General features: G+C 43.7%; 1 protein-coding gene across 1 annotated transcript in view; it reads right to left on the bottom strand.

The window, feature by feature from the left end:
• Window positions 1-26,423, bottom strand: part of syne2a (spectrin repeat containing, nuclear envelope 2a) — a gene marked incomplete at its 5' end in the record, with an annotated part of 351,160 nt that overhangs the window by 258,318 nt on the left and 66,419 nt on the right. The window contains 9 exons of the mRNA XM_084314110.1: window positions 115-273; window positions 1,443-1,622; window positions 2,348-2,428; window positions 3,959-4,096; window positions 4,614-4,787; window positions 5,455-5,648; window positions 18,380-18,410; window positions 21,470-21,638; window positions 23,544-23,656. Coding sequence (XP_084170236.1) covers window positions 115-273; window positions 1,443-1,622; window positions 2,348-2,428; window positions 3,959-4,096; window positions 4,614-4,787; window positions 5,455-5,648; window positions 18,380-18,410; window positions 21,470-21,638; window positions 23,544-23,656 — 1,239 coding nt within the window. The remainder of the gene's footprint in view (window positions 1-114; window positions 274-1,442; window positions 1,623-2,347; window positions 2,429-3,958; window positions 4,097-4,613; window positions 4,788-5,454; window positions 5,649-18,379; window positions 18,411-21,469; window positions 21,639-23,543; window positions 23,657-26,423) is intronic.

Raw genomic sequence — 26,423 nt, 5'->3', positions numbered from 1 at the left:
CTGTACCTCGTGAATATAATTAAATTGAATGGTCTCATATTTGGACATTGTTTTAAACTTTTAGCACTACATTCACAACATAGTTCCTTGTTGTACAGGGTTTCTGTACGTCACCTGGCACTGGGAGACGGCCTGCGAGAGCCTGTCCTGCATGGTCTTAGAGCAGAGCTGTTGCAGGGGAGAGGTTTTCTGGACCCGAGCCACCAGGACCCACAGATCCTGTCCTTCTGCCACCACCTGGCTCTCCAGCTGCAGACCACGACACACCAGCACCTACAGCAGAGGGGGGCGGGGCTTTAGTGCCGGATGTCCTGAACGCTTCTATGCTTTAGGCAAGTGGCTTGTCCTTCCGCGTTCCCGTTTTGCGCTCTGATTGGCCACGCACGTTTCTGGTCATGTGACACGTGCGCCCAATAGCGTGACGAGCTGTGTCTTTGCCCATTTCCGCGTCGAACAGCCTGCAAACTACCTGGCGTTCTATCGCCCTGCTCTAAGACAAACTCTAACCTTAACCAACTTCGAAAGAGTGCCTAGGCGGCTTCTATACTTTAGGCAAGTGGCTTGTCCTTCCGCGTTCCCGTTTTGCGCTCTGATTGGCCACGCACGTTTCTGGTCATGTGACATGTGCGCCAATCGCTGGATTCCTGCCATTTTGACATGTCATGTTGGATGAGGATTAAATAACAGCATTACTGTTAGTGTCAGAGTATTAGAGTGATTACGGTAACCTGCAGTAGTACGTCAGTGTGATAACATATAGCTGAATACTGGAGGCGGGAGTTTACGACGTTAAACTGGTTTACACTACTGTCTGCATGTGGTTGCTGCTTGTACATGTTATACGGACCAGAAGATAAAGTATAACATCACTGAGCACTACTTGTTTCCAGTGCTGCTACGTTATCGCGCGTCACGCTTTCATGTCATATTTACCATTTGGTCACATGATAGATTTCCGACTTGATGAGTTTACGAGGGCCGACCACATGCACCACTAGTCTCCATGAGAGAGAAAAATAATAATAATAATCATTTAAAGTCTAACCTATAACTAACCTTATTGTCATACACTTGTCCTAATAAACTAACCTACACTGTAACACTCAACACCTTGATGAACATTGTTACTCAGCTGATAGAGTCGAGACCTTCCTGATGGCTTGTCGTACAGAACTTGTAAGTCGCTTTGGATAAAAGCGTCAGCTAAATTACTAAATGACTATTTCAGATTTTTGGAACCCTATAGCCCAATTGCCTATTTATGTACCAATGAAGATGATGATTTTGATCGATAGCACAATCCATGCTGTTCCTCATACTAGCTATGCTATGGAAAAGTGGCAATTTTTTTTTTATATCTAATGATCGATTTATTTTGCATAAATTGTCAACTTGGAAGTGGTGTGTGGGTGGGCACAGGGAGAAGTGGCCGTGCTGCTGACTTTGACCCTGCTCTCCAGTCCGGCGCGGCGTCCGCTGCGCCCCCTCCCCTGCAGGTGTGGGTAGGCCTCCAGGGCCTCCGTGCCCCAGTGGGCGAGCTCCGCCAGGTGTCCCTCCAGCAGGGACACGGCCCGCTGCATGTCCCCGCACCTCCTCTCCGCCTTGGCCAGCATCTGCCACGCCTGTCCGGGAAACCGCACAGGAGGTCATGTTAGCCGGTTAGAGCTCAGTTTAGTTATTTTTAGTGCTGTCAGGCGATTAAAAAAATGTATCTAATTAATTACAGGATTTGTAATTAATTAATCTAATTAATCGCATTTTAATCACATAACTATTTTATACCTGATATTCTATATTCTATAATCATATTTCAAATTGCATGTGTCCGGATGGCAGAATTCAGTACTGTATCTACAAAACCTTCTGTTTAATCATCTTCCATCTATTAATTTGCTTAGATTTTTCAGGTCTGGTCAATTTGAGCATGGTGTTATTCACAGTCAAAGATTAAAAAAAATATTGATATTCTCATTTGGTTCATTACAATTTACTCAAGCACAGTATTTCTGACACTGGGAATACATTCCCTGAGAGACATTATGTCCCTAGAATCAGATACCAAGAACATGCAAATGGCATTATAAAAAAAAAAGTCTGTAAATGTGTACTCTACGTTCTTATGGAATGAATGAGATAAAAAAAAAATTATAAAAAATGTTTCAATTTTTTTTTAATATATTTTGAGTTAATTTTCATAACGCGATAATTTGCTGTGTAATTAATTAATCTAATTAACGCGATAAACTGACAGCCCTAGTTATTTTCTAAAACTACTCAACAAAAACGACTAATAAAACTGAGAGGTTAGTTCACCACCCTGAAACATGTTGACGTGTTGAGAGGTTACCTCTGGGAGAGCCTGCTGGAGCTTCTCAGCGTCTCGTGTCTGTGAAGACGCGTCCACTTCCACCACCTTCTTACTCAGCAGCTGGTGGAGAGAACAAGATGAGGGAGCGCAATAGAGCCGAGTCATGGTATCCATCCACTCAATTAGCAATAGAGCCGAGTCATGGTATCCATCCACTCAATTATTATCAATAGAGCCGAGTCATTGTATCCATACACTCAATTATCAATAGAGCCGAGTCATGGTATCCATACACTCAATTATCAATAGAGCCGAGTCATGGTATCCATCCACTCAATTATCAATAGAGCCGAGTCATGACTCATGGTATCCATCCACTCAATTATCAATAGAGCCGAGTCATGGTATACATCCACTCAATTATCAATAGAGCCGAGTCATGGTATCCATCCACTCAATTATCAATAGAGCCGAGTCATGGTATCCATACACTCAATTATCAATAGAGCCGAGTCATGGTATCCATCCACTCAATTGTCAATAGAGCCGAGTCATGGTATCCATCCACTCAATTATCAATAGAGCCGAGTCATGGTATCCATCCACTCAATTATCAATAGAGCTGAGTCATGGTATCCATCCACTCAATTAGCAATAGAGCAGAGTCATGGTATACATCCACTCAATTATCAATAGAGCCGAGTCATGGTATCCATACACTCAATTATCAATAGAGCCGAGTCATGGTATCCATCCACTCAATTATCAATAGAGCCGAGTCATGGTATCCATCCACTCAATTATCAATAGAGCCGAGTCATGGTATACATACACTCAATTAGCAATAGAGCCGAGTCATGGTATCCATCCACTCAATTATCAATAGAGCCGAGTCATGGTATAATCCACTCAATTATCAATAGAGCCGAGTCATGGTATCCATCCACTCAATTGTCAATAGAGCCGAGTCATGGTATCCATCCACTCAATTATCGATAGAGCCGAGTCATGGTATACATCCACTCAATTATCAATAGAGCCGAGTCATGGTATCCATCCACTCAATTGTCAATATAGCCGAGTCATGGTATCCATCCACTCAATTATCAATAGAGCCGAGTCATGGTATACATCCATTCAATTATCAATAGAGCCGAGTCATGGTATCCATCCGCTCAATTGTCAATAGAGCCGAGTCATGGTATCCATCCACTCAATTATCAATAGAGCCGAGTCATGGTATACATCCACTCAATTATCAATAGAGCCGAGTCATGGTATCCATCCACTCAATTGTCAATAGAGCCGAGTCATGGTATCCATCCACTCAATTATCAATAGAGCCGAGTCATGGTATCCATCCACTCAATTATCAATAGAGCCGAGTCATGGTATCCATCCACTCAATTATCAATAGAGCCGAGTCATGGTATCCATACACTCAATTATCAATAGAGCCGAGTCATGGTATCCATCTACTCATCCATTTATTTATCCATTCACCTATACATCTAGCCAACAATCTATTCACCCATCCATGCCTCCATTTATCCATCCATCCATCCATCCCTCCCTCCCTCCACCCCTCCCTCCCTCCCTCCCTCCCTCCCTCCCTCCCTCCCTCCCTCCCTCCCTCCTGTGTTGGCTGACCTGTATCTTCTTCCTGTGGGCCCTCAGTGGACCAGAGAGCAGCTGTACTGGTTCCCTCAGCAGCCAGCCCGTCTCCTGCACCAGAGCCTGGACCGTCTGGGCGCTCGGAGGCCCGGCGCTGGCTGCAGGCGGCACCTCCTGGAGAACCAGCGCTTCATTACTAGTCTACCAACGCTTTAACCCTTTCACTACCACACTACCAAAGGATTACAGATCACGGTAATATCGGTTATCGGTAGGTAGGGATGTTCGATATTGGCTTTTTTACCAATATCCGATATACCGATATTGTCCAACTCTTAATTCCCGATACCGATATCAACCGATACCGATATATGCAGGGCCCCCCCCCCCCCAAAAAAAACACAACATTATGCATACTTTTCACGATAAATAAAATAAGAATTTGTTCTTACTTGCTTGCCTGGGTAAATAAAGGTTAAATAAATGTAAAGAAAATCAAAAGAAAATATATATATATATTTTTTAAAAAGATACCGATCATTTCCGATATTACATTTGAATGGCAATATCGGCCGATAATATCGGACATCCCTAGTTATCAGTATCTGTAATGTTCATATCGGTGCCTCCCCAGTTTGTGTTCATATAGAACTCCCTGGACGTCGAGCGGGACGGCGTCCTCCACACTCACAAACTTGGTCCTCTTCACGTAGTCTGCCCACTGCCGGTTGACCAGGCCGAGCTGCCCGGCCAGCGCGCTGCCGGCCGGAGGCTCCATCACCTGGAGGAGCAGGCTGCCCGCCTCGTTGGCCTTCAGCTGGGCCTGCAGGACGCTCCACTCGGCCCGGACCCGCCGGGACCTCTCCTACACGGTGTGGAGTGCGGATCAGATTAGATTACATTCAAGTGTATTGTCATTAGGGGGCTGTCTCAAATACTTCGAAGCTTCGTTCGATGGGCATGGGATTCGAATGGGAAAATAAAATTCGAATATATTTAAAAAATAAAAATAAATTCTATATATATTTTTTTGTGCAAAATCAACCCTGCCTCTCTTTGTTAACTACAACAAGCGATGCTGTTTGTTATTTAAGACGAGGTCGGACTCGGCACTGACAGATTTGTGTTCATTGTGCTGCTTTTATAAAGCCTCAAATGACGGCTTACAATATTTCATGAAAGCGTTTCGTTTGTCTAAGATTTAAAAAGGTTTAAACTTTACAGCACTGACAAAGTTGAACAAAGTGCTGTACAAGTCCCACAACATAAAAAAAAAAAAATTTAAATAAAAAGATTAAAAAAATAATCTAATTCAAATCGAATCTCGGCCCCGAAGCTTCGAATGCCAAAAATGTTTTCGAAGGTCAGCCCTAGTCATCATAGACATAGAGCACATAAAGTAAAACGAAAAGAGGTCCGGCATCCAACCAGAGTGCAAATGTAATTTCGATGACCCCCCCCCCCCCCTGGAGCTCGGATGACTCCTCCTGAGTTTAAATCAAGTATAAACAAACCAATAAATAACAGCGTACCTCCTCCGAGGGGCTCTGCGACTGGGCCTCCTGGTGCAGGAAGGCCTGTACGGACAGGAGGCCCTGCTGATAGGCCTCCCAGGCGGACGACACCCTCCCCAGGGTCTCCTTCGCCGCCGCCACGGCCTCCGTACTCGACGCCGCCTCTCCCTCCGCCGCCTTCACCTGTCCGGCCACCAGCTGGGAGTCTTCCGCTGGGCAGGGCAGAGCAGAGGGCACAGGGGGTCAAACAGAGAAGACCGGGTCCCTCTCACCTCCTGGAATGAGTCAAGTGTGTAACGTTTTGGGGTTTTGCTCTCACCTGCAGGGAGCAAGATCCCTGGCGGTGTCCAGCGGTAATGACCTGTCTTTCTGCCCTCATTGCCCTGATTGGTACCTGGTGTGTATAGTTTACTCTGCTTTATAATGTCCTCCTTGTTTGCTATTCAGATTGTCAGTCGTTCACTGAACATTACTGTGAGTACTAGGGATGTCCGATATTATCGGCCTACCGATATTTTTTTTAATTATTTTTTTTACTTTCTATAACCTTTATTTACCCAGGCAAGCAAGTAAGAACAAATTCTGATTTTATTTATTGTCAAAAGTATTAATTCCACAACAAAAGATATATAATGTTAATTACCTGAAATTATTCCTTTTTTTGGGCGGGAAACCCTGCATATATCGGTATCGGTTGATATCGGTATCGGAAATTAAGAGTTGGACAATATCGGTGTATCGGTAAAAAAAGCCAATATCGAGCATCCCTAGTGAGTACACTATCCTGAAGAAACGCTTATCGCTCCCGTCTTGGAGGATAAGCTAGTTGCCGTTGTTGTTATTATTACGGTGTCTTGCTTTTCGTTTGCTTATCCTGTTATGTGCTTATGTACAGTAGCACCGTCGTCCGACGTCTTTTGTTTTGTGCCTAGTTTTGGAGACAGTGTTTTCTCCCCCTTGCTTTTTTTTACGTTTAGCTCAGTTAAAGTATTTTCGTGACAGTGTTGTGTCCCTGTTATTTTCCCTGTTTTTCAGAGACGAGAGTAGTCTCTCTTTGTCTTTATGCGTCGTTGTCGGCGTGAGCGCCTTACTGTCTCACTACAATGAAACGAAGAGCCTTTGGTTTGAGAATCAACACCACGCCTCCTGTCTATCCGTTCTGTCCTGCACTTGGGTTCAACACACCTACCCCACACACGTGAGCTACACGAGGCGTGGCATTGGTTAATAATAATAATAATAATAATAATAATAATAATAATAATAATAATAATAATAATAATAATAATAATAATAATAATAATAATAATAATAATAATAATAATAATAATAATAATAATAATAATAATAATAATAATAATAATAATAATAATAATAATAATAATAATAATAATAATAATAATAATAATAATAATAATAATAATAATCAATTGGAATAATAATAATAATAATAATAATAATAATAATAATAATAATAATAATAATAATAATAATAATAATAATAATAATAATAATAATAATAATAATAATAATAATAATAATAATAATAATAATAATAATAATAATAATAATAATAATAATAATAATCAATTGGATTTTAAGAGAGAAGCGCTTTTCTCAGACTCAAGGACACTGTACAGGGAAAGGGTAGAAAAAGACCAATTTGAAAAAAAATAAAAGATAAAAAATAAAACATTATGAATAGCATAATTGTGTATAGTAACAACAGGAAAAACAAATAAGATAAAAACAAATTTTTTTAAAGGAAGCAAGATGCTGTCCAATTGGATGAAGTGGTTGAAATTAACAAACAAAAGAAAAGAGTCAGGGGTGGGCTACTTGGGAGCGGGACCGTGTTGTGTGAAGGCAAGTGTGAACAGGTGGGGTTTTATGTTGGTTTTGAAGAGGTTGATGGTGTCAGAGCCTCGGATGAGGGGGGAGAGGGAGTACCACAGTCTAGGGGCAGCTACAGCGAAAGCTCGGTCTCCCAGTGTGGAACGCCTGGTGCGGGGGATGGTGAGGAGGTCGGAGTTGGAGGAGCGGAGGCCTCGTGCTGGAGTGTAGGGGTGGAGTAGGTTGGTCAGGTAGGAATGAATGAATGAATGAAAACTTTATTTAACAGATTGCAGAATGGGTACAATACAGTACGGCTCAATACATACAATTGTTAAGGGGATGCAGACCTGAGAAAGACGTTTGTCTTGTTTCCATCAGGGTCCCCCATTTTCAATTCATATAGACATATATGACATACATGACATACAGATAGTCAGTACTGCTACATCTATACATTTATGACATACCAGATTTGCAAATACAGTACTGTTTGTGATACAGAAGGAGTCAAGAAAGGGGAGTATATACATTTGACGTAGAAACTGTACATTGGAGGAGGTTGGGTGGGGGGGGTTGGGTACATTGGGATATTGACAACCATACTGGGTAATTTACATTGGAGGTGGTTGGGGGGGGGGGGGGGGGGCGGGGGGCACACTGTATAAACAAGTAACACTGTACATTGAGGGGGGGGGGGGAGGAGACACTGTACAAACAAACACAATTGTACATTGAACTATTGACAAAACCATACTAGGTAAATGACTGTACATTGGAGGGGGTTGGGTTAGGATATTTACAGGGGCCAGTGTTGAATTGCAGTCTCCCGTAGGTGTCCCTTGAGAGAGGTTTTGAAAGTGGGTAGTGATCCACATTCCTTTACAGCTTTGGGTAGGGCGTTCCACATTGATGTGGCATAATTGCGAAACGTGTTTAGTCCCTTATTTGAGCCGAATCTGGGTTTAACATGATTTGTGGAGCTCCCTCTGGTGTTGTGATCGTGGTATTCACTGACCTTTGGGAAGTATTTTGACATGTACATGGGTACCTTGGTCGTGTAGTGTATCTTGTAGACCAGGCCCATTGCAAGTTGTTGTACTCTGTCGTCTACTCTAAGCCATCCTAGGTTGTCAAAGTGGGCAGGGGTGAGGTGGGTTCTAGGAGTAAGGTCAAGCAGTAGTCTGACCAGTTTGTTTTGAGATGTTTGTAATTTTGTTTTTAGCGCCTTTGAGGTGCTTTGGTACCATGAGGTGCAAGCATAGTCGTAGTACCCCTGAATGAGTGCTCCTGCCAGAGTCTTCAGGGTGTTCTTGTTTACCAGAGAGGAGATCCGGTACAAGAATCGAGTTCGTTGGTTGACTTTTTTTATTACATTGGATGCCATTTTGTCACAGGAGAGATTAGCCTCTAGGATGGAACCCAGGTAGGTAATTTCATCTTTCCTTGTGACAATATTGTCACCCACTGTAACTGAGAAGCCGTCGGTCTTGCTGAGTTTGTTATTTGAACCGAAGAGAATGGACTCTGTTTTGCCCATGTGTAATGATAGTTTGTTATCAGCGAGCCATATGCAGATTCTGCCTAGTTCCGAGCTGAGGGTTTTTTCAACCTGTAACTTGTTCTTGTCAGAGACCAGCAGGGCTGAGTCGTCCGCAAACAGGAACAAGTTGCAGTCACAGGCTGACGACATGTCATTTGCATAAATTAGGAACAGTAGCGGTCCTAGTATGCTTCCTTGTGGAACACCACAGCTCACTGTGAGGGGGGGGGATAGGGTACCGTTTACCTCCACCATCTGTTCCCTCCCCTCAAGGTAGGATTGCATCCAGCTCACTGATAGACTATCAAAACCAATTGCTTTTAGCTTGTCAATCAGAATGGAGTGATTGACCGTGTCAAAGGCCTTTTGTAGGTCCAGCATGACCATGCCGCAGTATTTGCCTGCGTCCACCTCTTGTTTGATGTGGTCATTCAAATAGAGAAGGCATGTGTCAGTGGAGTGGGATGTTCTGAAGCCAGATTGGAATTCGTAGATTAGATTTTTTTCCGCTAGGTACTTTTCGACCTGTTCGTAGACTATTTTTTCCATGACTTTCGAGATGGAGGTGAGAATAGAAACAGGGCGGTAGTTGCCTGGGTCTAATTTGCTGCCCTTTTTGTGCAGAGGGGTCACCCTCGCAATTTTGAAGTCCTTGGGGACGTGTCCCTGTTTTATGGAGAGGTTTATTATGTGTGTGATGATTGGTGTGATGGCGGCTGCTGAGTCTCTGAGGAATTTGGAGGGGATGTTGTCATGGCCAGTGGCCTTGTTAGGTTGGAGGGCGCTCAGTTTATTGAGTACATCATCTGTTGTTACCATTTCCAGCTTGAAGTCATGCTTGCGGACCCCTAGGTTTTTGTAGTAAGCTACTATGTGTTCTACCCCATAAAGCCCTGAGTGGGAGGGTAGTTTGTTTACCAGTGTTGTGGCTATGTTTGTGAAGAAAATGTTTAAGTAATTGGCTACATCCAGCTTGTCTGTGATGAGCGTGTTGTCCGTTTTTATGTTTATGTTTGAGAATCTGGTTTTAAGTTTTTTACTGCATCCTAGTTGATTATTGAGTAATTTCCAAAGTTCACGTGGTTTGTTTTTGTTTTCCTCAGTTTTGTCATTGATGAAATTCTTTTTTGCAGTTTTGATCATGGAGTTTACGTCGTTTCTTAGTCTGTTTCTTTCTAGTTTGAGTTCAGTCACGTGGGCTTGGAGTTCACTGCTCGTGCTTTTAGTAAGCTTTGACTGACTTTTACGAAACTCAGAGCATTTTTTGTCTCTGGTTTTCATAGCGGCCAGTATTTCGGAGTGCATCCACGGCTCAGCGCGATTTTTTACCCTGGTGGTTCTTAGGGGGGCCATGTCGTTTAGTATTGCTGAGAATTTGGTTTTGAAACCAAGCCATGTTTCGTCAACCAGTGTACCATTGAGTTCATCTGACCAGTCCAGACTCTCCAGTTCAAGGTTGAAGGCCTCGCTAGAGTAGGTTTTGAGGTCTCTAGATGTGACTGTTTTGTGGCAGCCAGCCTTTTGTTTTAGTTTTTTTCGGGTACAGAATATCATATAATGATCACTTAACCCACATGCTATAACCCCTTTATTTGAGATCTTGGACTTGTCGGAGGTCAGAATGAGGTCAATGGTAGTCTGAGTTGATTCACATACCCGTGTGGGTTGGGTGATTAGCTGGCTGAGGCCATGCAGATCACAAAACCTACTGAAGGCCTTGAAGACGGGTGCATCTTTTCGTTGCATATCCGTGTTCCAGTCTCCAATAAGAATTTTGTCTACATCCTCAACTCCAGCTAAACACCCATCCAGTGTATCATAAAGGCCACTATGATCTGGCGGCCTGTAGACTGTGCCAACCAGTAGGGATTTCGCCCTTTCGAATAGGATTTCCACCCATACAGTTTCAATTGATTTATGATTCAGGTCATTTCTGTTGATGAATTTGGTGTCCTTGTGTATGTACATACAGACACCACCTCCATGTTTGTTCCTATCATTCCTGATTATTGAGTAGTTCTCAATCTCTATCTCTGGATCTTTTACAGAATCGTCGAGCTTAGTTTCTGAGAAGCACAGTATGTTTGCCTTACCATTTATGAATATTTGTTTGATTTCATCCAATTTGTTTTTTAAGCTGTTAATGTTAATGTGAAAAATGTTCAGTCCATTGGCGTTGGTTATTTCATTGATGTTGGCAGGTTCGAAGTATTGTTCGTTTGTGATCTGTTCCTCTGTGTTGTTGTGGGTGGGAAGGGGGGAGGGGGGGGTCGGGTCCCGCGCCGTGCTGGAACAACAAAGAAGGGGGGAGGGGGGGGTCGGGTCCCGCGCCGTGCTGGAACAACAAAGGAGGGGGGAGGGGGGGGTCGGGTCCCGCGCCGTGCTGGAACAACAAAGGACTCGTTCCTGGTTGTTTTCGTTGTTAGCTCTGCTAGCTAGCCGGCTATCGGGCGTCGAGATGTTTACATCCCGCGTCGAGATGGTCGTCATGGTTTCGACCCTCGGTTCACCTCCTCTCGTCACTGCCTCACGTGTGCTCGTCTGCTGTGGCGTCATTGGGGGAGCTTCGCCGCCCGCGCTGTGGATGTAGCCACAGGTTGCGTTGTTGATGCTGTTGGTCGCGATGGGAACCTCCATCGCTTCTTGCTGTAGTCTCTGGTTCCGTGTCATTACGGGACCAGGGTTCTGATGTATGTCACCCGACATGAGCAGATATAATAAAAACATTGATCTCTTATTACACTTGCCTGCCGGGGGTAATTTCTTTCGTTCCGGATTTGCAGTAAGTACTGCGTGGATCGCCGTGGCTCCGAAGGCTGGATGTTTCCTCTCCGTGCCCGTTAACAAGTAGAAGTCGCAATGGGACTGCTGATTTACGTTTTCGCTACCCTCCACTTCTGTCTGGAGTTGCTGCTTGAGTTGTGAATTCAGGTACAAATCCATAATCCACAGGAGGGAAAGTAGAAAATGCGCAAAGTACTTTTTTGTTGTTGCTCTGTTGCGTTGGTTACGGGAGCTACGTAAAATGCGACCGTCCATGTTGAAGCCGGATGTAAGGAAGGGCCCAACCCGTGCAGGGATTTGTAGGTGAGGAGGAGGATCTTGTAGGGGATTCGGTAGTTGATGGGGAGCCAGTGGAGTTTTTGCAGGGTGGGGGTGATGTTCTGCCAGGGTTTTGTGCGTGTGACTGAGGACCCTCGCAGCAGAGTTTTGGACGTACTGTAAGCGATCCAGAACCTTCTTGGAAGCACCAAGAAGGATTCCGTTACAGTGGTCGAGGCAGGAAGTGATGAAGGCGTGAATGAGTGTTTCCGCTGAGGTGTCGGAGAGTGAGGGGCGGAGGCGGGAGATGGTTCTGAGGTGAAAGAAGGCGGATCCGGTGACAGACTTGACGTGAGGGTGAAATGAGAGGGTTGAGTCCAGTATTACGCCCAGGTTCCTTACCTCCGTGGAGGGGCAGATGGAGTAGCCATCCACGGAGAGAACAAGGTGGTCGATCTTTTGGAGGAGGGCTGGGGAGGCTACAACTATTAATTCGGTCTTCTTGCCGTTGAGTTGAAGGAAGTTGGCGGTCAGTCATCCATGATTTTATGTCCTGGAGGCAGGCGGTGAGGGAGGGGGGAGGAAGGGGAGCCGAGGGTTTGGTGTGGAGGTAAAGCTGCGTGTCGTCTGCGTAGGAGTGGAAGTGGAGGCCATGTTTCCTTATGATATCACAGAGTGGGAGGAGGTAGATCATAAAAAGGAGCGGATCTAACACCGAACCCTTGATTTTACGACTGCAAATTCCTCCAGTCGCCGGGAGGAAAAGCCACCCCCCCAACAAACTGATGAGTTCTCTGATGAGTTTACTTTTACTCATAGTATACATTCAGATTCAAATTCTTTATTGCCTATTATAACGTATAACCGATAGGGCATACAGACCCTCATCTGCACATCTGTTTACACTGTTTATTATTCTCATATTTCTATATACAGATCTAGTTCTATTGTCTATATTTATGTCTTTCTACTATTATTACCCTGCCCTTATCTGTATCTCCCCTCCCCCCTGCCCATGCTGCTATGACGCCCACATTTCCCCAAGGGGATCGATAAAGGAATATCTTTTTCTTCTAAAATGTGCCCCTATGAAACCTGAGCCCACCACGATTGGTCAATGGGTACAGAAGGTTAAACATGTACATACGATGGAACACATGGCAGCCCAGCTACAGCTGAGGATGCCTCTCTTTGAGAGGAGGTGGCGGTCAATTACTAGCTATCTTAGGTAGGCTTGGGACCAGGCATGCGTTGTTCATGGCACGGGGTACCACTCAGTGGTACCTCACTGAGTATTAAAGATTTGAGCAGAAGCGCGTGCACGCACATGCACGCGCTCGCGAGAACGCGCTGCGCTCGGCTGGGCTCGTGTTTACCTGCCGAGTCCCGGGCCCCGGCCGGCGCTACCTCGCATTATCATAACAATAGCCGTTAGGCCGGCGGTGTCGTGTCTTCAACCACGTCCGCACATACAATGTATAAGTTAACAGTATCTGACTACCTGTCTTCATTCACCATCACAACTGCAAGGATGCCAACATTGCCATCCAAGAAGAAGATGAGGAGGACGAGTGCGACACTCGTTCAAAGCAAACTTAGTTTTGCTAAACCAGGGGTGGACGCCAGGAGCAGGAAGGCAAGTAACACTAACAGCAAAAGCATTTGAACAGCTTTAATTTGTTAATATAGGCTTTTGTCCAGATTGACTAGCTAGGTTATTTGCCTGTTTTGTTTCTCTTGAAAATAATCGTGGTTCATGATTGATGAGACATGACAAATGCGTGTTTACAGTCTTACAGAGTCCATCAGACATCAAGACATAATCATGTTATTATTCAATGTGATTCACTGCTTAATCTTGTACTGACAGAAATGCAGATATATTATTCTGCTATCATAACAAGGCCAGCCAAAGAAAAATGTATTTGCCACGCGATCACATTGGAATAATAATAATAAAATAAAAATACACATTCGTTTTTGTTTGTAATCTACTGTGTAGGCTATGTGGTTGGAATATAGTGAATCAATGATGTAGACCATGCAAAACCATGAAAGCATGCTTTGACATAGGCCTTGCTGTTCATAATAATAACATGATGCTTAAATCTGTTGAATTAGCTAGACAAGAAACAAATCATGCAGTAATGACTAATGGGAACTAGGATATGTGTTCTAATATTTCCCTCTCTGTTTGTGTTTTTTCAGCAGGGAGATGAACAAACTGTGTGTGTTACACCACTTTCAGATACACAGCAGCTCCCACCACCACTGTATGATAAAAATGGTGATTTGAAGAAACGCAAACAGGCAAGTAACAGTATTGTTAGATTCACAACCTGCTGTGAATAAACTGTTCCATTCCATTCCATTCCTAGAGGCAGCATCTAATGCTTTTGTTTTGTTTTGTTTATTCAGCATGAAGCGGGTCTACCTACAACAAGTTCACAGTCACTGCCAGCAGTTGATCGGCTGCCACCACTCAATTCTGTAAGTAACAATAATGTCTTCAGAATAAGTATTTTACTGTAGTGTGTGGTCTCGTCTAGGCATGCTGAGGTTGGAGAGTGGGGGGGTGGGGGGGTTGTTTGTACTCTTGACTAATTGTTCAGCAGGTGGACCAGTCACACAACCTACTGTATACTCTGAATAAACTTTCATTCCATTCCTAGAGGCAGCATCTAATGTTTTTGTTTTGTTTATTCAGCATGAAGCGGGTCTACCTACAACAAGTTCACAGTCACTGCCAGCAGTTGATCGGCTGCCACTATCGCCACCACTGTATGATAAAAATGGTGATTTGAAGAAACGCAAACAGGCAAGTAACAGTATTGTTAGATTCACAACCTGCTGTGAATAAACTGTTCCATTCCATTCTATTCCTAGAGGCAGCATCTAATGCTTTTGTTTTGTTTTGTTTATTCAGCATGAAGCGGGTCTACCTACAACAAGTTCACAGTCACTGCCAGCAGTTGATCGGCTGCCACCACTCAATTCTGTAAGTAACAATAATGTCTTCAGAATAAGTATTTTACTGTAGTGTGTGGTCTCGTCTAGGCATGCTGAGGTTGGAGAGTGGGGGGGTGGGGGGGTTGTTTGTACTCTTGACTAATTGTTCAGCAGGTGGACCAGTCACACAACCTACTGTATACTCTGAATAAACTTTCATTCCATTCCTAGAGGCAGCATCTAATGTTTTTGTTTTGTTTATTCAGCATGAAGCGGGTCTACCTACAACAAGTTCACAGTCACTGCCAGCAGTTGATCGGCTGCCACCACTCAATTCTGTAAGTAACAATAATGTCTTCAGAATAAGTATTTTACTGTAGTGTGTGGTCTCGTCTAGGCATGCTGAGGTTGGAGAGTGGGGGGTGGGGGGGTTGTTTGTACTCTTGACTAATTGTTCAGCAGGTGGACCAGTCACACAACCTACTGTATACTCTGAATAAACTTTCATTCCATTCCTAGAGGCAGCATCTAATGTTTTTGTTTTGTTTATTCAGCATGAAGCGGGTCTACCTACAACAAGTTCACAGTCACTGCCAGCAGTTGATCGGCTGCCACCACTCAATTCTGTAAGTAACAATAATGTCTTCAGAATAAGTATTTTACTGTAGTGTGTGGTCTCGTCTAGGCATGCTGAGGTTGGAGAGTGGGGGGTGGGGGGGTTGTTTGTACTCTTGACTAATTGTTCAGCAGGTGGACCAGTCACACAACCTACTGTATACTCTGAATAAACTTTCATTCCATTCCTAGAGGCAGCATCTAATGTTTTTGTTTTGTTTATTCAGCATGAAGCGGGTCTACCTACAACAAGTTCACAGTCACTGCCAGCAGTTGATCGGCTGCCACCACTCAATTCTGTAAGTAACAATAATGTCTTCAGAATAAGTATTTTACTGTAGTGTGTGGTCTCGTCTAGGCATGCTGAGGTTGGAGAGTGGGGGGTGGGGGGGTTGTTTGTACTCTTGACTAAGCACCGTTTACACCTGTGAATGGGTTGCATTCCACCCCTAGAGGCAATTAGTCTCATTGTCTCTCAAAACAAACTGGTCAAACTACTACTTGAACTTACTCCTAGAACCCACCTCACCCCTGCCCACTTTGACTACCTAGGATGGCTTAGAGTAGACGACAGAGTACAGCAACTTGCAATGGGCCTGGTCTCTCCACCGTATGTATATTTCTCTCCCACCCACCCCCTCCTAATGTACAGTCTCCTCCCCATCATATGTATATACTCTCTGTCAGGATCAATGGGTAACAGTACTGTATATTTGCATATTATATGTCACAAATGTAACAGTACTATATACCTGTATGTTGTGTATGTCATAAATGTCACTATGAATTGAAAATGGGGGACCCTGATGTAAACAAGACAAACGTCTTTCTCTGGTCTGCATCCCCTTAACAATTGTGTGTATTGAGCCGTACAGTACTGTATTGTACCCATTCTGCAATCTGTTAAATAAAGTTTTCATTCATTCAGTCTTTCATATGCTGGGAATGTGTTTTGATGTGTTTTTCTCTCTTTGTTTGTTTTTTCAGCAGGGAGATGAATGTGTTGCACCTGATTCTACTACATTTTCACCGTTTCCTCACCTATGGTCAGACAAGATGTGGAAAGAGAGACAGGTTAACTACCCCTGGCTCGATTTTAAAGATGGGAAGTTGGGCTGCAAAGTGTGCTCAGCCATTGCCGATTTCGCTGTCTACAAAGGCCACAATATACGATTGAATACAGAATGGACTACCTACAACATCACATACAGTGGAACAGTAAGAAATGCTATGCTGCTGTCTCTTAGGAAAAAGGTGACTATGCACAACAACTCAGCTTCGCATTGCCAAGCAGAACAGATTGTCAATGAGGCAAAAAAACAGAAAATTGAGAAATCCACTGACGTTATGAAACGATCCGAACTCAAGGCTACACATAATATTTTCAAGACTGTGTACTTTTTAGCAGAGGAGGACAGGCCGCTTTCAGATCATTTTAAGACGGTGGATTTACTAGATGATACTGGGTCTGACACTGGCTTCACCTTGCATGGAAGAGATAGTGCAGCAAACATCACCAGGCATATAGGTTCAGAAATGCGCAAAAAATTCTGCAAACAAATCCAATCCATAGAAGGTAAAATTTCTATTCTGATTGATGAGTCAACTACCCTTGGAGATAAAACTACACTGATTGTGTACCTCAAAGCTGAAAGTGACAAGAACCTGGACCCAGAGTTCTTATTTTTAGATCTGATTGAACTTCCCAACCAAAAAGCAGAAACAATTATGCAACATCTGTTGAAATGCCTCAGTGAACATGGCTTTGATGATGCATATTTGAAGAAGCACTTGGTTGCATTTGCAAGTGATGGAGCCAGTGTCATGTTGGGACGCAAAGCTGGTATAGCTACAAAACTGTCTGAACTGTATCCTGACATATTGACCTGGCATTGCTTAAATCACCGGCTGGAACTTGCTGTAGGTGACACGGTTAATGATATCACAGCTATGAACCATTTCCAGATGTTTATGGATAAATTGTATACCGTGTACAGTAGATCACCACTAAACCAAGAACAACTGAAAGTGTGTGCAGCCGGCCTGGAAAAACAAGTGAGAAAAATTGGCCGTTTGCTAGACACAAGATGGGTATCCAGTTCTTTCCGCACAGTGTCTGCAGTGTGGGATGGTTATGATGCACTTTGTGCTCACTTCAGCATGGCAATGACAGACAGGGGACGACAGAGCGCTGATAGGAAAACATATGAAGGTCTATTCAGGAAAATGACTTCATATCAGTTTTTGCTAGATTTAGCACTGCTGTACGACACCCTAAGTGAGTTAAGCATTCTTTCAGAAGCTCTGCAAAACCGCCAAATGACACTAGCCTCTGCAGACAAATGTATGAGACGTTGCATTAAATTCATTGATGTAATGGGAGAAAAACAAGGCAACAAAGTCCTTGAAGCTGAAACTGCAATAAAAGCAGGTAAATTTGGCACAGTTGATCTGACAGACAGACCGAAAATTGTTTCCATCAACCGGAAACAGTTTCTCAGAAGTCTGAGTGATAATCTAACTAATCGGTTGTTCACCACTGCATCTTTTAAGGGGTCAACAGTAGTTGCACAGAAAGAGTCTGAAGCACAGTATGTTCAATTGCTTGAACAACTCCAAGTCCTTGAATGTAAAAGCTGGCCAAAAGAAATGCCACTAGGATTTGGAGAGGTGGAAATAAGGCATCTGTGCAAAAGATTCAAGCTGCACCTTAACAGTACTATTGGTGGATTCAGGGACTTCATTGAGAGCAATGGAGAAACGATACCTGATGAGCTTAGGCCTTTATTGAATTGTACAAAGGTCATTCCATGTAGCACTGCAGAATGTGAAAGGGGATTCAGTGCCATGAATCAAATTATATCCCGAACCCGCACACGGTTAATGGTTTCACTAGTAGCATCTTTGATGTTCATTAAAATAAACGGGCCACCTCGAAGGTTTTGGGATCCAACAACATACGTGACAACTTGGCTGAGAGCCCATCGCTCAGCTGAGAGCAAGATAACGAAGACAGCAAAACCAAAATACAGGCCCAGGACCAATTGGTGGGGGTTAGCTTGATGGTTTTGAATTCATACCTCATTGCACCTTACCCTAAATTGTACCCGATCCATTGCTGCATTGTACCTCGCTGTTACTATTTTTTTGTATATTGATTGACTGAACACTTTTTGTTTATGTACTCTTGACTTTATTTTATTTTATACTTTTTATCTAGCACACTCTCAGGAGCTCATACAGGAAAAAAGCATTTAATGGAAAAGTATTCTGTATTTTACTATGACAACTATTAAAGAAACTTGAAAAAAATGTAAGTGATGTTGTGTAATTTTTTTCCCCTTCTCAAAATAAGTTCACGTAAACACAAGTTGTCTGATTATTTTAAGTTTGTGTAAAACTATTTCTTTAATTGAATTAACTTAAACTAGAAAATTAAATACAAACTAAATGTAACAACAATTACATTTAAAACATTGTTTTTTTCACCATATCTGTTGACAATATAATTTCTTTATATATTGAAGGCTACATATTTTATTGCACTGTAAAATATATATATAACAATTGTATTGCATTGCACTATTTTACTGTAAAGTAATAGTGTCTTATTTATGTTTGAACACTAGGGGGTGTGAAAAACTGATTTTATATGTCTGCACTTTATGTGCTCATTTTTTTTCTTCTGTTGTGAAGCACTGTGAGCTTTGTGCGCGAGGGAACATATGCGCATGCGCGCGGGACCGCGCATATGCGCGCGCGCGCGCGACGTCATTATCCTGCGTGGCGGCTCAGACCATAATAACAACGCACCTCTGCTTGGGACACACTGGTTTGAGACAGGATGGAGGGCAATATACATGAGTAGTGTGTGTATGTGTGTACTATGGGTATGTATATATAGAGGTAGAAGTATGTAGTTATATTTGTGTAGGTGGGAATGCTTTGGAGGAGGGACCCAATCTCAAGGTTATTTATTTTTCTTATTTTTAAGTGTTTACTTTATTTTATTTTGTCTTTACTCTACTATTTTGACTGTCTTTGTACTGTCATGTTGTATTGCCGCTGGCAATAAAGTAAAAAGAAAATGTGCCCCTAATTTTGATCCATCACACATGCACGCACGCACACGCACACGCACACACACACACATGCACACGCACACGCACACACACACACACACACACACACACACACACACACACACACACACACACACACACACACACACACACATACACACACACACACACAGTTCCTACCTAGCGCTGCTTTGCTGGTGTAAGTGTTAGCCGTCTGCTTCAGTTTTTGGAGAGCGTCCATTAGAATTAAAAGCAGGCCTTGGCGCTCCACTGTTTCCTATCAGGAGAAACACATCCATTAACTTGATAATAATAATAATATAATAATATCTTAAATTTATATAGCGCTTTTTAGGAGACCCAAGGCGCTTAACAGGAGGGGGCAGCTAAGGGAGGGGAACAGGGAACAACGTAACAACAAAATAATAGTCAAAAGGAAAGAAAGAAAGTAATTTACAAATGTGGTGAAGAGGTGGGTTTTGAGTTGGGATTTGAAGGGGTGCAGGGATGTAGCATGACGGATGTTTGGAGGGAGTGAGTTCCAGAGGGTGGGTGCGGCAGCGGAGAAGGCTCTGGGACCAACAGTCAGCATGTTGATGCCCACAGTCTTACAGTAACTAGAGCCACTAAAACAGAGCTGTCCAGAGCCCTACAGTAACTAGAGCCACTAAAACAGGGCTGTCCAGGACGCGTGTAACTGTTCCGCAACAGTAAGTGACTTCCGGGGTAGGCCTGATTGGCCCCGACAGGCACGTGACGCGCAACTTTCTCTGCCGCAGAGCTTGCGGAATGATGTAACCGTCCAAATCCGCTATGACTATCATTCAGCGCTTTAGCTCACCTCGCAGAGCAGCGGTCCTGCGATCCTGCGGTCCGTTGTTGACGAGTTTGAATCCCATCGATTTTTTTTTTTTTAACAAGATTTTTTTTTTAACGTGTATTCTTTCGCCGGTTAAGGTTAGGCATGGTTAAGGTTAAGGTTAGGCATTGTTTCGGAGTTGGTTAAGGTTAGAACGGTTAAGTTTAGGCGCTGTTAAGGAGCTGGTTAAGGTTAGAGTTTGTGTTAGAGAATGGCAATATTCTTTCTATGGTTAAGGTTAGGCATGGTTAAGGTTAAGGTTAAGGTTAGGCATTGTTTCGGAGTTGGTTAAGGTTAGAACGGTTAAGTTTAGGCGCTGTTAAGGAGCTGGTTAAGGTTAGAGTTTGTGTTAGAGAATGGCAATAGACAGCCTATTTCCGCGCGACAGCTCTCAGCAGCCTCGTTGCGCGTCCTGAGTTTGCCGCGTCACGTGCCTGTCGGGGCCAATCAGGCCTACCCGGAAGTCACTTACTGTTGCGGAACCGGTACACGCGTCCAGGACCTAACTAGAGCCACTAAAACAGAGTTGTCCAGAGCCCTACAGAAACTAGAGCCACTAAAACAGAGTTGTCCAGAGCCCTACAGAAACTAGAGCCACTAAAACAGAGCTGTCCAGGACCTAACTAGACCCACTAAAACAGAGCTTCCCATTTACCCGTTCCCTCCGGTCCTCCTCCACTGCCTCCCTCACTGTCCCGTCATCCAAGCTCAAAAACTTTGGTGATTGGGGCCTTCTCACGCACTGCACCCCGGCTCTGTAACTCCCTCCCTCAGACCATCAGAGACTCCCCCCTCACTCTCCACCTTCAAATCCCGCCTCAAAACCCACCTGTTCGCCCTATAGCCTTCAACCTTCCCCACCTATAACCCCCCCCCCCGTTGTGATCTTTGTTACTGTGGCCTTGTGTTTTCTGTTTCTCATGCTGTTTTCTCTGTTCCCCCGTAGTCTTATGTTCCTTTTTGTTTCTTTGTTTTTCTCCGTTTTCCCGCCTAATGTCAGCGACTTCGGGTTCCTGAGAAGCGCTTTACAAATAAAATGAATTATTATAATAATAGTTATTATTATTACGACAATATATGATATGTAAATAACAGAAGAAACACACTCACATGCCAGTCCTGCAGCAGCAGACGCACGGCCTCCTGGGAGCTGTAGGGACCTGTCCAGGCCCGGAGCTTCGTGGCGACGCGGCCCAGAAGGTCCAGGACCGCGTGTCTGTCCTCCTGGTAGTCCAGCTTGATCCCGTGGTACTTGGCTGTGACTCGGACGTTGGTGAAACTATAAGCGGTGATAGATTCAGTGTCAGTTTTCAGTTGAAAAAAATTCTAACTATAGGGCTGTCCTTTTAAAGGAACATGCCAACAACATCATCATCATGGGAAATGAGCTTACAGTCTTCTCCAATACGATAGACACCAATGTCCTTTCTAGCCTAGCTTAGCACAAATTAATGGAAGCGGATACGGACCACTAGCCTATAGCTTAACATTTTCATAGGAGAGGTGTTTTTGGCCAACAGCTGGTCTGTATATGCTTCCATTAATTTGTGCTAAGCTCGGTAAGCTAATTTCCAACAATGTTGGCGTGTTCCTTTAAACCCTGTGTCGCCTAACCAGCTTCTTTACAGGAGAACTGTAACTGCATACTAAGGGCCCCCGTGCCTTTGCAGTTGCTGTTTTTTAGCCTGGATAGTCTGATCTCACACCTACCCTGTTTCATGTTGTGTATTTTTCTATTTCTTACTTGTTTTCTTGTTTCTATATTTGTCGCATTCGTGTTGCTTTCTTTACCATGTTTTTGTACTGTGTTTTATTATAGTGCCATTTATATGTACAGCACTTTGGTGCAACTACAGTTGTTTTAAATGTGCAGTGGTGGTGTAGTGGTTAACACTGTCGCCTCACAGGTCCTGGGTTTGATTCCCGCTTGGGGACCGGGTTGCCGGGTTGCCAGGTACCCAGGTGGGGTATCTCCCGGGCCTTTCTGTGTGGAGTTTTCATGTTCTCCCTGTGTGCTCGCAAGGGTTTCCCCTCCAATGGAAAAACATGTAGAACAGATCGCTAACGCTGTCGCGTCCCTGACGAAGACGGACAGGAGCACTTAGATTGTTCCCCGGGGCGCGGCCCCACGCCGCAACCCATGTCTGCTCCTGGCTGCGTCTAGTTTTTTTTACCAACGGATTTCCAGTTCCGCGTTCGCGTTCTGCGATCTGATTGGCCACTGACGTTTCTGGTGCGATCTGATTGGCCACTGACGTTTCTGGTCATGTGACATGTGCGCCCAATCGCGTGACGCGCCCATTTCCTCCTCTAACAGCCTGCAAACTACCTAACGCCTAGTTTATCACTGGTTAAGCTTAGGCGACTCTTTCGAAATTGGTTAAGGTTAGAGTTTGGAATCAGGGCTGGTGTTCTATCGCCCTGCTCTAAGACAAACTCTAACCTTAACCAACTTCGAAAGAGTGCCTAAGCTTAACCGGTGATAGAAACAGGCGTCACGCGATTGGCGCGACCAGAAACGTCAGTGGCCAATCAGATCGCAGAACACGAACGCGGAACTGGAAATCCGTTGGTAAAAGTAATTAGGCCTCCTGGCTGCCCTTTGGGGGAAGGACAACGGGATGGGTCAAGTGCAGAGAGGACATTTCATCGGCGACCCCAAAAAATACAAAACATTTAGTGTTTCCTATGTGTGTCACCAATCACATGCGTGTGTCGCTGCATGACTACATTGCAATGTGTGTAAAATATTTTATCTGATTAATCGCATGATTGTCCATAGTTAACTTGCGATTAATCACAAATTAATCGCATATTTTTTATCTGTTCTAAATCTAGATTAAACAGATCTTTTTCAAGTTTTAATATTATCTTATCAACATGAGTCAACAAATGCTTGCTTTATGCAGCCATTTAACACAAAAGGATGACCCTCATGCATTGCAAATGTGCATACAATTCTAAATTTTGAAAAGATTTAAAAAAGAATTTGTCAGAAACAAACATAGTATCAATGAGAGTATCAATAATACACCTGAGTGAAGTGTAGTGAAAACAAAAATGTTTAAACAATAAAAGAAAATAGTGGCGTTAAAAGAATTGTGCCGATAACGCGTTAATAACGCGTTCACTTTGACAGCCTTATTACTTACAGATTTGAATTGACTTCAGTAAAACAGCTCACCGTCTTTTCATCTCCTCCAGCTTCTCCAGAGGCACGACCGCGGCACCCGAGTCGTCCACGTTGCAGAACGCGTGAAGGGCGTTGAGCTGGCGACTCATCTCTCCAGTCAGGGTCTGAGGAAAACACAGTGACCCTGATGAAGACTCATCTCTCCAGTCGGGGTCTGAGGAAAACACAGTGACCCTGATGAAGACTCATCTCTCCAGTCAGGGTCTGAGGAAAACACAGTGACCCTGATGAAGACTCATCTCTCCAGTCAGGGTCTGAGGAAAACACAGTGACCCTGATGAAGACTCATCTCTCCAGTCGGGGTCTGAGGAAAACACAGTGACCCTGATGAAGACTCATCTCTCCAGTCAGGGTCTGAGGAAAACACAGTGACCCTGATGAAGACTCATCTCTCCAGTCAGGGTCTGAGGAAAACACAGTGACCCTGATGAAGACTCATCTCTCCAGTCAGGGTCTGAGGAAAACACAGTGACAGGACTTTAGAGGGGCAGGTGCTCAAAGGCTGAAAAGGGCACCAAACTTGTGTGTATATATTAAGCGAGCGCGCGTAGCGCACGAGCACAATTTGTAAGGGCCCTTTTCGGGCGGGGGGCCCCCTTTTTATGCATTTTGGGGGGTTTTGGTGATCAAATATTGAATATTGAACTATAATAATCAGTGCAGGAGCTCACTTATCCTTGAAAGACACTTTTATCACTGACTTAAAAGGCCCATACATCTCCATAAATGTTCAGGGGGGAGGGAATAAGTGCTTACCCTACAGACCCCAAGAAGTGCTGTATATTCTGTATTGTTTAATATAAATACATTTTTTTATTCCAATCCCGATTTGTATTTGAGATTCCCAAATCCCATCGGACTTGACTTCTTTGTGTCCCTCAATAAGTGTAATACCAGCATTCAACTGTATGCGCCACAGCGGTTTCTATCATCATCATCATCACCACCACCCACGCTATGCATAAAATATATAGGTCCGCGGAGAGGCATGCTGAGGAGGCCGTGCAAACTGCAATGGAATATGGGGCATCTCTCTCTTTACCTAATATTTTGATTCTATCCTGAAATTTTTCAGTTGGAAGGGCAGTCTATATGCGTAACAGTAAAAAAAAAAAAAAAAAAAAAAGGGCACTTTTTTGATGAGGCTCAAAAAGGCAGGTGCTCAGGCACCCCTTGGCCTCTATGTGTGCACGTGCCTGGTGATGAAGACTCATCTCTCCAGTCAGGGTCTGAGGAAAACACAGTGACCCTGATGAAGACTCATCTCTCCAGTCAGGGTCTGAGGAAAACACAGTGACCCTGATGAAGACTCATCTCTCCAGTCAGGGTCTGAGGAAAACACAGTGACCCTGATGAAGACTCATCTCTCCAGTCAGGGTCTGAGGAAAACACAGTGACAGGACTTTAGAGGGGCAGGTGCTCAAAGGCTGAAAAGGGCACCAAACTTGTGTGTATATATTAAGCGAGCGCGCGTAGCGCACGAGCGTGATTTGTAAGGGCCCTTTTCGGGCGGGGGGCCCCCTTTTTATGCTTTTTGGGGGGTTTTGGTGATCAAATATTGAATATTGAACTATAATAATCAGTGCAGGAGCTCACTTATCCTTGAAAGACACTTTTATCACTGACTTAAAAGGCCCATACATCTCCATAAATGTTCAGGGGGGAGGGAATAAGTGCTTACCCTACAGACCCCAAGAAGTGCTGTATATTCTGTATTGTTTAATATAAATACATTTTTTTATTCCAATCCCGATTTGTATTTGAGATTCCCAAATCCCATCGGACTTGACTTCTTTGTGTCCCTCAATGAGTGTAATACCAGCATTCAACTGTATGCGCCACAGCGGTTTCTATCATGATCATCATCACCACCACCCACGCTATGCATAAAATATATAGGTCCGCGGAGAGGCACGCTGAGGAGGCCGTGCAAACTGCAATGGAATATGGGGCATCTCTCTCTTTACCTAATATTTTGATTCTATCCTGAAATTTTTCAGTTGGAAGGGCAGTCTATATGCGTAACAGTAAAAAAAAAAAAAAAAAAAAAAGGGCACTTTTTTGATGAGGCTCAAAAAGGCAGGTGCTCAGGCACCCCTTGGCCTCTATGTGTGCACGTGCCTGGTGATGAAGACTCATCTCTCCAGTCAGGGTCTGAGGAAAACACAGTGACCCTGATGAAGACTCATCTCTCCAGTCAGGGTCTGAGGAAAACACAGTGACCCTGATGAAGACTCATCTCTCCAGTCAGGGTCTGAGGAAAACACAGTGACCCTAAGGTGACGACTAAGGTACCCATGTACATGTCAAAATTAGGGCTGTCAGTTTATCGCGTTAATTAGATTAATTAATTACACAGCAAATTATCGCGTTATGAAAATTTACTCAAAATGAATTACAAGAAGAAAAAAAAGAAGAAAAAATGTATATTTCTTTTTTTTATCATTCATTCCATTCCATAAGCATGTAGAATACACATTTACAGATTTTTTTTTAATATGGTCCATTTGCATGTTCTTGGTATCTGATTCTAGGGACATCTATGAATCTCAGGGAATGTATTCCCTGTGTCAGAAATACTGTGGACTAGATCCACAAAGAATGGATTGCACGGTGCAAGTTGCACCCTTACTTACAATTCATTATGAATTGAAAATGGGGGACCCTGATGTAAACAAGACAAAAGTATTTATTTCTCTGGTCTGCATCCCCTTAACAATTGTGTGTATTGGGCTGTACTGTATTGTACCCATTCTGCAATCTGTTAAATACAATTTTCAATCAATCAATCAAACCCAGATGAAGACCATTTACATTTAGCTGACGCTTTTATCCAAAGCGACTTAAAAGTTCAGCAGGAAGGGTACTTGA

The sequence above is a fragment of the Notolepis coatsorum genome (assembly GCF_963971535.1).
Source record: "Notolepis coatsorum genome assembly, chromosome: 5".
Lineage (NCBI taxonomy): Eukaryota > Metazoa > Chordata > Actinopteri > Aulopiformes > Paralepididae > Notolepis > Notolepis coatsorum.
This window is presented reverse-complemented; position numbering and strand designations above follow the sequence as displayed.